Here is a 12,322-nt window from a genome sequence, read left to right as displayed (position 1 = left end):
GTATAGTAATTTGTGCATTAAAAGTTGTTTTTAAGACTTCTGATAAATTTGGTTTATAAGGTATTATAGATATAGATAACTAGTTGATAATTTTTTAGAAAAAAAAAATTCAAACTAATATTGAAATATTACAATGTCAACTTATCTATGTGTCATTTTCTTTTATTAGAGTTATAAATAATAAATATAATGATTAATTTATTGACATTCATATTTTTATTTTTATTTCATATTATCATCATCACAATTGTTGACATGTTACGCTCAATCATTCTAATACATAACTAAAACTTTAAACTATCATTAACTAAATTGTAACATCCAACTTACTAAAAGTCCATTTATGTTGTTAAGCATGTTTAACTACGTCAATAAAATATATTATGGATTTGTGCTTACTTATGTTGGTTGAAAAGTGAAAATGAGAAAAGTGCAAAGATAAAAAAAAATGTCTAATTGTGCACTATAAGGTCATATAGAGAAACTCGTGTTCCTGTAGTAAATTAATGCAAGTGGATAGTACCAACACTTCTCATTAGATGTAAAAAAACAATCGTTTGGAAGTTATAAAGGTACGATGTTATAAAAAAAATTATAAGTGAAAAATAGCAAAGTTAGATTAGAATATGGACTTCTGAATCGAATTAGAAGCTGAAATTTTATACTTAAGCTTATTATAGGTTGATTAAGAGATCTGGAAAGTTTCGTACGAAACGAAGTTGAAACGACCAAGATACGCATAAGTGACTAAATCTACCAACAGTGGCAAACTAGGTTGACTTGTTGACTAAAATAGTACAAAAATGGGATTTGCACTCTTAAATGATAATTTCACCTCTAGAACTTTTATACACACTCAAAGATGCGATTTTCACATAGTATACTCATCCAAGCTCAAAATCAACAAGTTTTTGGTGAAATTGAAAGATTAAGCAAAGGGGTATTAATATGGATATCTAGAGCTTGGCATGGGCTAATTCCATTGTTGGGTTGGAAATGGAAATTTCCGCGGTTGAATCATCTCGAAACATAGTGAGTTTATATCGAACGTGTACTTAGGTGTATTATACATTTATTTTTAATTTTTTTCCTGTTTGTTTGATGAATTTACATGTGTTATCGAATATCTTGAGCGTGTCGAGTCCTATGGTCTTGAATTGGTATTTGTTGTTCATTCCGAGATGTCGGTCGAGTTTGGATCTGAGCCCTTCTTTTTGGTATATAAGTAAACCATGATCTACGGGTATTACTCTGTGTGATATGTTGTAGCGTGGTATATGTCCACGTATCCTAAGTAGAGGGAGATTGGGTGTGACATACCGGTTGTCGTACTCACGTATCTCGAATGGCAAGGAGTCGGGTGTGAGTACTTTGCACAGACCCAGTAGATGAAGAGGGGGTGTGGTGCACACATTTACTCTATTCTTGTTGATCATGCTACTGAATTATTATGATCGACATGGTTTCATTGACGCTAAGTACTTTGTGAGTTGTATGGCTTCTTGATACGTTGATTTGATTCGGTACCGAAATCATATATGTAACCCGTTGATTCTAAATTTAATTACAAATTTGTAAGATATGTTATGTACTCATTTTATGGTTTGATTATGATTCAGTAAGTGTTCATTTGACGTATTAGGAATCAATGAGTCGTTATGGTTTTGTTAATACTATACGTGATATGTTCGGCACGATTTGAAAGCTAGAGATTAATCGGTTCTGCCTCCTAATTCTTTTGTTAAGATATGTATATTGCATCTAATTTCATGCTTTGATATATACTCACTAAGCGATTCACTTACCCCCTTAAGTTTAAAATCTCAAGAAAAATCGACACGAGTCGAGGTAAAGGCAAGGTGGGTTAGCTTTCGATTTACACATAGAAGATTTTGAAGTAACTTTTGGTACATGTTTCGTATGTTTTTGATGTTTCGGGTTTGTAATAATTACTCGTATGTTGGGTAGTTATACTATTGTCCTGACTTTTGGTTTGTAAAAGTCTTAGTTTGTAAGTTGTTTAAACTGTTTTCGAACGATGTTTGACTTATAGGTCAAACTAAACTTAACTTTTGGTAGATAATTAGAAACTGTATCTCGTCTTGGTTCCGGGTGAATTTTTTGATCGGTTAAATATTCTTGAAAATTTGTATTTTTTATTTTAGTGTAATCGCGATGTTACATAAATCTCTTCAAAATAGTAAACACAACAATTATTATTTTATTTACCAAATATATAAAAAAATTAAAATTTTCTTTTTTTTTATACAAAGTCTTTAATCTCGTTGTCTGCATAACATAATCAATTTATACCCAATAAAAAACCATCAATTTTTTCTTTTCGCATTACAAAATATGATATTATATAAGTAAATAAATAAAAGTTTTAAACAAATTTAAATAATTTTAAGTAGTAGTGTTTGCAGTTCGGGTTGGGCGGTTTAACCTCTCAGACCACAAATCAAAACCGTAATGGCGGTTTATAAAATTTTCAAACTGAACGGTTTGATATCAAGTGCCCAGACTGGTCAAACCAGACCACGAAAATACGGTATGATCTGACCGATTTATGCGATTTGGATCTTTAATGGAATTTAAATATTAAACCTATAAAAAAATATAATTTAGAATTTTAGATTAAATATTCATTTTGACAAAACAATATAGGGAATTTCTTAAAGTAAAAAAAGAGCTCATAAAACATGACTTACAAATATGAATTTGGAGACTATGACATATTTGGAGAAATGACGATGTACGCCGATGACCGATCACTTTTAAGTGTTCTTTTAAATAACAGACAGTCACATGATATATACTGGTTTTTTAATGACCACAATACAAAGAATTACATAAAAAATACAAATTGAGAAACTCTATAAATATAAAAGACGAAGAAGAAAATTTATAATAACAAAACTCTACATAGATCACACTCAATCATAATCTGATTGTTGTCAGAAAACAAAAAATAAAAATTTGAATAAACACAACAATATTAATAAAACAAAATAAAAAAACACATAAAAAACACACACACACACACAACAACATAAATAACTTCAAAAATAGGGATGATGAAGAACCATAGTCAATAAAAGAAGACCCCCTCCCCCCCTCTCTCTATATGTATATATCTATATTGTATTATAAAGTATTTGACAAAAACCCTTAAAAACCATTTTTTATATACAAAGTACTGTTTATTGATACATATGACTTAAAATTCAAGATTACAAGTAAATTTTACGTAAGTACAATTTATTAAAGCTTCATGTTTGAATTCGTGCAACTAACTGCAAATAAACATAATATTAGAGGATAAACATCTCATTTTAATTATAAAATATCTAGAATATAATTAGGATAATTATTGAGTTCTAACAGAATACTTAATTGTTATCTTAAAAAACATATTTATTAAATTAAAAATAAATTAACTCGTTTTTTAACTTCAATTAAATTAACGAAATTACGCAAAAACGAGAATTTTTTAGATAGTTAATTTGATACTAATATCGTTTATTTTTTCCAACATTTTATAATATCTTCAAATTTACATTTCATTAAAAAAATAAAAACATTTTATTTTTCTCAAAACCACATAAAATCGCATTATAACATCCGTAGATCCAAAATATAAAGCAAAACATTAGAATCAAAATGTACATCGCTACATTACACGGTTACCCTCCTAAAAATATAAATGATCAACTAAATCTCAAGGATCTATGGAGAACATGTGATCAAAATTCAAAAATATTAATTCTCAAATATGATTGACTAATGTAATAACCGGTAAGCTTCTTTTCTTGTTTTAAATTGCTTAAGGTCTAATTTGGACTGTTGATAAATCTTAAGGGTTATTTGTGAAAATTTAGGAAGGATTCACTCTCTCTTTCCTTCAATCTTTCCAGTTTCCAGTCATGTCCACCATATCTGGGTGAGAATAGAAAGCACATGTGGGGTTAGAGAAGAACGATTTTCATCTATTTTAAAGGAGGTAAATCCATCGCAGCTTAAGGTATTATCTCTTCTCTATTTCTTCTTGCTTAGGGTTCTTCTGGGTGGAGTTTAATTGGGGGATGTATTTCTCAAATTAAGGTTTATATATTAATCGGGAGATGTATTTCTCAAATTAAGGTTTATATGTTAATCGGGAGATGTATTTCTCAAATTGAGGTTTATATGTTAATTGGGAGATGTATTTACACAGGTAAATCGTTGGTATGAAGAATTAGTGGGGTCCTAAGTTCCTTTCGTGGTTGGGATTTGCAGAAATAGCATTGTAATTGTTTCTCTCTTAATGCTCATGTTTTGGGTATTCAAAAATGTAAACCTGAGTGAATAAATTGTTGCACGAGATGTTTTTTAGTGAATAAAATCTTACTCGGTAGACGGTAAGTAAGCGATAATGTTTGAATTTTACCGGTAAGTGCTTACCGAGTAAGTGTTTAGGTAAACGACCCCTGAGTTTGAATGAATGCAACTTTGAGACCTTACTGAACCTTGCTACTGTTACCTTTCTATGCGATTGTGAACTTGCAAGTTCCTTGGGAATCAAAGTGTTGTTGGGGAATTAAAATTGCCATCAATCGAAAATCTCGTTTGAGGGCCGTTCGTTAAGGATTTACTGTTTTGGTCGATTTGTTGAAAAAAGGGAGGGTCAGGGGCTGCCCAACCCCGGGTTGTGACTGTTATTGTCCAGGTGTAAGTGGTGCTTGCAAATGGATAAGGTTAAATTAAGTGTATGGATAAAAAACAAATTTATCCTTTTTTATCCGTATATCCATTACCTGTTTACCTGAAATTTTAGTGTTTTTTGTTATCCCGTTTACATATAGATATATATGTTTGAAGGGTACTCACACAAAGAAACAAAATACATCTTGATTTTAATATTTCGTTTTTTTGTTTCAGTTGATTAAATGATACAGTTTTATGTGGTTTTAAGAAAACTATAATGTTTTTATTTTTAAATAAAATTTAAATATGAAGATATATCATAAAAATTGAAAGAAAATATTAATATTAGTACCAATCTAACTATTTAAAATTTATCATTTTTTTTTGTGTATTTCTCTAATTCATTTTTTTAGTTTTTGGTTTAATAATATAATTTTTATAAAGATGATAATTAAGTATTTTGTTATAACTTAATGATTATCTTAATTATATTTTAGATTTTTTATATTTAAAATAAAATGATTATTCTCTATTTGATTATGTTTATCTGTAGTTAGTTATACGAATTCAAACATGAAGCTTTAATAAGTTGTACTTACGTACAATTAATTGTAATCTTGAATTTTAAGTAATATGCATACATAAACAGTACTTCATACATAAAAAATGATTTTTAATTTTTTTTGTCAAATGTTTTATAATATAATATAAATATATTTACACACATACATACATGTAATCTATATATATAAACACATACATGCATATATATAATTATATAAAGTTAGATATTGATATACTTTTTAGAGTGCTTTATAACATATATTAATTGATAATTTTCTTTTCTGTTCATCTATAAAAGAGTTAATTAGAATAATTAAATGAGAAACAGGTAAAATAAATATAATAAAATGAAATATTGTCTTTAAAATTTTATATTGTTGTATAAAATATTATATTATAATATTTTAGAACAATATTAAAATGTTTATTGGACCAAACAAGATATAGAATAAATATTGCATTTGTGAACTTATGTTTTACTTATATGTCGATGTTTAACAGTATTATTGCAGTTCAAAATGATTTTTTACCATATATCTTTTACCCATTTCGTTGCCCGCTTCTTAATGGGTAGGATATAGATATCGATAAGAGTTTTATGATATGAATAATTATCCGCCACTTTAAATGGATTAGGTAATAGCATAACCCTTGCTTTACCCGTTGACCGTTCTGGGGGGCAAAAGCTATCTAGCCACCCCAAATCGCTGCCCAACAGCAACAACATGGTACAGGTTAAGAGCTGAAACCCTTGCCCAAATTTAAGCAAAAAATTACAGCCTTGTCTGCTGGCTTTGGAAGCTGATTTCAATCGGTTTAATCCACTCTTGGATGGATTTTATATGGGGTTTTTAAGCCGAGTATTAACCGGGTTTAGAGCAGATTTCTTATTGCTATATTATGAGCTCATGTCCCTTTATTACCAATTTATCGAGGTTGATTTTTCTTTCTATGCTTTGAGTTTGCTTTAGAATAAGACACGACTTAGGTGATGGATAACTAACACGACATGAGTGATGTATGGGGAGCAATAGTGGTTCACGTAAACGTTAGTGGATATTCCGTGAATTTGTTTCACGGACTTTCATTGTAGTCTCGATTGCGATCTTGACAGTATGACCATAGAACGGGGTGTTAAGCTTATGCGACTGACGTGGCTAGTTAACCATAAGGAATTTGTATTCTTGCGAGATTACATCTAGATGGTTTACTTGTAAATTAGAAGTCTTTTGTTGCGGTTAAATCGTATTTAATTGAAACAAGAAATATTCACTAAACCTTACGGTCTAATCCTTGTTTTTAAAAATAAACGCATTTAAGGACATTCTCATATAGGAGGTTCTGGTAAGATGCAAAAGCGTGAGCTGGTAACTTGGTTGGTCGGTTGCGGTTAGTCAAGATGTTCCGTTAATAGCATGGCTCGCTTTCTTAAGAGTTGTAATAATTAGTGGATTCAGATTAAACCTATCATCGATTAATTAAACACATGAATTCCTTCCTAACAACGGAACTAAACACATGAATGCAATTTACTTAACGGAATAGAACATTCCAATTTCTTTGGATTTTGTTGGAATCCAACCGAACTAAACACGACATACGTAATTCATTGCTTTACTGATATTTAGCTCGTTATGATAATATAACCCATGATTGCATGTGCTCGTGTTTGTTGTTTTAGGGTGACTTTTAATGTTCAGTGATAGTCAAAATACCCGTTAATTAAAAAAAACCTATCATCGATTCGACAATTAACAACATAAGCAACAAAAATTTAAATAAAATATATATTTCCATGTTAAACGTAACCAAAAGCAAATATATATTTGACTCAACTTGAAATCAACATAAGCATTGTTCAGGGGATCTTTGTTTCTACATGTTACGTAATGTAAGATATCGTTGACACATTATTTCAAAATTCCGTCATCTGTTTGTTGTTGATAGTTACTCGCTTACTGTAAAACCAAATCGGATGAAGCATAATGCAAATCACCACAAATATATTCCTCTAGTTTGAAGCGTAAAAACGTGCATATTACTAAGCTTTCACAACCCAACGGTGGAAGGACTGATGAAGTCATATCAATTCCAAACCAACGTGCGTTGCAATCTGTTGTCAACAACCTTGACATCTGATCATTACAAACAAAAACATGTCTTGTTTGTTTCCTGAATTTTTTTAAAATATCCACGGTTTAGTTTTTACATACGTAAACTTATGTTGTAACATGTCGGTTTAAGTATCGTTCGTGCAAAATAACGATCTTAATTTACTACGTAATCGTTATCATTACGACGTAGATACTGAATTGAAACCGATCTGATCCAAATCGAATGGTATTTATACTTGTGATATATACTTGCAATTTTTTAAAGCAAATAAAAATATATGGCTTTTTTTTTTGTGATTAGATATACACCATTTCCATATATCTTCTCCCCCACAACGTGTACTCCCCCAAAAACCTAGAGGGGGGTTTTCATTTCGTTGCACGCAAACGCTTCGATTCTTCATCACAGGTATGTTAACGACTCCCATTTTTGTGAGAATCGGGGCTTCTATTATTCGGCACTATCTAAGCTTGTTATCGTTCTGTTTTAGACTAATTTCTCTAGTTTTTAACTTTGAGATTGTATATGGTTTGGAATTTTATTGATTAAACCGCATTTTACTCTGAAAATGATAGCAGAGGCTGTTGATTTAGACATACATGTGATGGTTGACTTTGTTTTGACTTGATTGAAGTGTAGTTCGAGTGATGTCGATTGTAGAGTGTTAAGTTTTGTGCATTATGCGATCTTTTCGTCGAGAGAATAGCTATTGCTTTATTGATTTCGATGGAGATTTAGTCGGATGATTGACTGGAGGCTGCTTACAAGGATCGAGTATTTGGGGAAATATGGGAAAAATCTACTGAAAGTGTTTTGAGGTTTGATGGGTTCATTTCTAATCAATCAGGCATGGTGATTTTATATTAGATTGACTGAATTTTCATTTTTGTTTTGATTGGTTTAAAGGAAGAAACCCTTTAGGTTTTGGCTGAATCAACATTTCATTTCATTTTTTTGATACCGCTAGATGCAAAAAGGGGGGACATCTAGGTGTACAAAAGCAATTTGGAAATTATTCCTTTATGATGGGAAGGTTATGGTTAGAGTGGAACAACCTATTTTGTAAATTGCGAGAAATATACTTAGATGGTATTAAACTTTTGAGGTTTACTGTTTAATCACAGAGATTGAATCTCCTTCCATTGTTGATGTGGTTTTTGAAACATTTCAGTTGCTATATTCCCAAGATTTCATAATGACAGGTTTTTCGGTTATGCTTTTATTGAAATTGTTGTTTAATTTAGGGGCCGTTTACTAAACACTTACCTTGGTAAGCACTTATCGGTTCAATTACCTTAACATGTGAACACAATAAGGACTGAAAATCTTACCTGGTAAGAGAAAGACAAGGATGGAGAGTCTTACCTCGTAAGTGAGGGTGACGACTCTTACGCGGTAAGTGCTTACCAGGTTATAAACGCTTACCATAAATCCATTTTGATGGCTGAGAATATTACCGATAAAGTAAATAATAAATTAGAGTGGTGACTCTTACCGGTAAGCACTTACCCGGTACATGTCTGGGAACCGGTCCCTATATGTTTGATTAATTCTCCAGTATTCACATGTCATTTTAGTACTAGTGAAGTTTCTGAATCTGTTTTTTTAATTGGTGGTGCATGGATGTAGATACAGCCAAGTCCATTTACTTGGACTTTTGATGGACCAGGTATGATACATTTGTGCCTTCCTACAAGATTTATGATTTGTGTTTCGACTACTTGATTGTGATATATTTCTGCAACCATAGTACGAAAAGGTCGAGAAGATTGGTGAAGGAACATATGGTGTGGTCTACAAGGCTCGTGATAAAGTGACCAATGAAACTATTGCTTTGAAGAAGATTCGTCTAGAGCAGGAAGATGAAGGGGTGCCAAGCACAGCCATCAGAGAGATTTCTCTCTTGAAAGAGATGCAGCATGGAAACATCGTCAGGTAATTCCCATAGTCAATCCTGTGATAGATAAGCTTTGTTATTTGGGTTACATACTATACGAATTAGAAAATGGCATATTTGATTTAAGAGTGTTTAGTTTTCCATAATTAAGATTGGAAACATCAAGGTTGTTTAACTTCTTATTTTTTCATTCGTGTATGAAGTTTAATGATTGACAGGGACGTCTGCTCATTTTGTATAGCAGCATTTCCTTTCAACCTGAATGTGCTGCACTTTCCAGCATCCCTATGTGTTTTTCCATCTTAATATCTTGCATTCTCCACCATCCTTCATAGCAAACAAGATAACAATTTGTTAGTTGGTCTTTTGTTTGAGAAATTTGTCACAAACTGACATCCGAACATTTTGTGTTTTCTGTACCCCAGAATTAAGGTATTCTGGCTTCTTTTTATTTTGGATAAAGGTATTCTGGTGTTGGTTTCATATGCATGCATTTTAGTTTGTGTTCTACAAGCAGATTATATAACAGATTATAACTGTTTGGTGACAGGTTACAGGATGTCGTGCACAGCGACAAACGATTGTATCTGGTTTTCGAGTATCTTGACCTGGATTTGAAGAAACATATGGACTCTTGTCCAGAGTTTGCAAAGGATCCTCGTCTTGTAAAAGTGAGTGAACCTTTTCTGCCTCGGTGGTTGGTCTTGTCGTTATACTCATATTTTTTATGTATGCTGACTTTTCTGCTTATATGCAAGTCCCTCTTTTAGAAGATTTGGATACTAAGAAACTAAATACAGCATAGTACGGATATTAAGAAACTGATACTATTTCACATTTTGTTACCTTCATCTAATTGCAGACGTTTCTATATCAAATACTTCGAGGTATTGCTTATTGCCATTCTCATAGAGTTCTCCATAGAGACCTAAAGCCTCAAAACCTGTTGATTGATCGTCGTACCAATGCTCTAAAGCTGGCAGACTTCGGATTGGCCAGAGCTTTTGGTATCCCTGTCAGGACATTTACACATGAGGTAGTTTCCATGGTTTACGTTTTCCATTTTGTTTTAAATATAATCTGAAATTAATCACTCATGATTCACTTATCATGTTCATTCATTTTCTTTTACTGCACTCTTGCCCCATCATGTTTTCTAGAGGGAGTTTATGCAAAGTTATATGTATGGTGGAAAATTTGACACCACGTTTAAAATCTGATTGTTCATATACATGCAAAAATTGGTCTTCAAGTTTTTTCTTTTTTTGTTTGTTTTTGTTTTCTTGGTCCCAAATGTTTAATTTCGCATAGAAATTGATCTGCAAGTTTTGTCATGCTACCACTGCTCTACTTGTTACTTAAATCATTGATGTACTTTTCTAGGTGGTGACACTGTGGTATAGAGCACCAGAAATTCTTCTCGGATCCCGTCACTATTCTACTCCTGTTGATGTGTGGTCGGTGGGTTGTATATTTGCTGAGATGGTGAACCAGCGACCACTCTTTCCAGGAGACTCTGAGATTGACGAACTGTTCAAGATCTTCAGGTCATACTCATTCAATTCCACCTATGAAGCTCCTTCCTATCTCCTGAAAATTGCAATGTTTAATCAAGTGTAGAATTGTATGAATTTGTTCGCCTATTAATCAGATATTTTAAATGCTCCCCAAATAAAGTAGTCATGATGATATTGGGCAAATAGGCAACTGTAGATTTAAAAATTGCTGATGGAAAAAAAAGCAAAACAAAATGTTGCAATTTTTATAGGATGTAACTGGAATTTTTGTTTATAACATGTTTGTCTTTGGGGATGCCTCTATAGTAAAATAAAGGGTAACTCTGCTACTTCCTTTTATCAGAAGATATCCCTTCCTCACAAATGATATTCAAATTGCTTCTGAATATGATTAGAAAAATTGTAATCATATGTTCCATTAGATCGTGGAACATATTTTATTGTAATGATTGCTAAAGACTCGATCAACCTCTCTTTAATGATCCAAAAGTATGTACACATGTTCTCATCTCATTCATATAATTTCTTTAACTATAGAATCATGGGAACTCCGAATGAAGATACATGGCCTGGTGTGACTTCTCTGCCTGACTTTAAGTCCGCCTTTCCAAAATGGTCCTCAAAGGTGATTAGTCTTTTTTATTCTTTATTTTATTTTTATTTTCACTACCATCAGTGCTTTAGTCTTTGACCTTATCTTCTGCAATGTTTAGGACCTATGATCTTAAAAGGAACTAATTGGTCCTTTAATTTTCAGGATCTGGCTACTGTGGTCCCAAATCTTGATAAAGCCGGTCTTGACCTCTTACGGGTAAGTTTAAACTGATTCTTACTTTAGTTCTCATTGTTGACGGGTTATTGATGCCAGAGGATTACATACTTAGAAAGTTCATGGACTTCACAACACCAGAACTTATTGGAATACTCACTTTGTGTCCTATGGAATATAATGTTTAACCTAGCACAAGTTTTAAGTAAAACGTTTGACCAATTGTCAAATATCTAAAACACCATTTGATCAAAACAAATACCAAGATTCTGATGGATCCCTATCAATGCAAATAATTCACTTGGAATCTACCTGAAAGCAACTTTTGTTGTTTTTCGTAGGACATCCAGAAAAAAACTAAGTATTTCAATTTTTATGGGATGGAGGAAGTAGAAACATGCAGTTAGTAAAATAAGTTTTGGTGACTGAATTATCCAAGTTATTTATTTGCCTATTATGTCTCATGCTCCAACCACTTCACTGGTCTCATTGTTTCCATCAAAACAAAAGTTACTTACCAAAGGGTTATTGGCCCAGAGGTAGCCGCTAGAGCTCAACCTCCCAGGAAGTCAGGGGGTTTAAACCTCACCAAAGACGAGGAGTGTGCATTAGTATTTCCCGTATATCTATACTATATTATAAAGCATTTGGCTAAAACTCTTAAAAACTCTTAAAACTCTTAAACTCTTAAAACTCTTAAACCCGTTCATCCCTAAACAATTTCATCCTTATCCGATTTCATCCCATAACTGAATTCGTGTAACTAACTGCAGA

At 32.2% G+C, this 12,322-nt stretch overlaps 1 protein-coding gene across 3 annotated transcripts in view; it reads left to right on the top strand.

Moving 5' to 3' along the window:
• The first annotated feature begins 3,930 nt into the window (after positions 1-3,930).
• The window catches only part of LOC112522658 (cell division control protein 2 homolog), a 12,325-nt gene continuing 3,933 nt past the window's right edge, over positions 3,931-12,322 (top strand). Inside the window, exons 1-10 of one of the 3 annotated variants that reach the window (XM_025131930.1) lie at positions 3,931-4,024; positions 7,666-7,773; positions 8,537-8,567; positions 8,995-9,034; positions 9,116-9,300; positions 9,813-9,933; positions 10,125-10,298; positions 10,646-10,809; positions 11,317-11,404; positions 11,537-11,590. In XM_025131930.1, the coding sequence (XP_024987698.1) occupies positions 9,026-9,034; positions 9,116-9,300; positions 9,813-9,933; positions 10,125-10,298; positions 10,646-10,809; positions 11,317-11,404; positions 11,537-11,590 (795 nt within the window). In that variant the 5' untranslated portion in view covers positions 3,931-4,024; positions 7,666-7,773; positions 8,537-8,567; positions 8,995-9,025. The remainder of the gene's footprint in view (positions 4,025-7,665; positions 7,774-8,536; positions 8,568-8,994; positions 9,035-9,115; positions 9,301-9,812; positions 9,934-10,124; positions 10,299-10,645; positions 10,810-11,316; positions 11,405-11,536; positions 11,591-12,322) is intronic. The other 2 variants (XM_025131929.1, XM_025131931.1) reach the window with 2 other exon arrangements.

The sequence above is a fragment of the Cynara cardunculus genome, assembly GCF_001531365.2.
Source record: "Cynara cardunculus var. scolymus isolate 2C chromosome LG 12, CcrdV1, whole genome shotgun sequence".
Classification (NCBI taxonomy): domain Eukaryota; kingdom Viridiplantae; phylum Streptophyta; class Magnoliopsida; order Asterales; family Asteraceae; genus Cynara; species Cynara cardunculus.
This window is presented reverse-complemented; position numbering and strand designations above follow the sequence as displayed.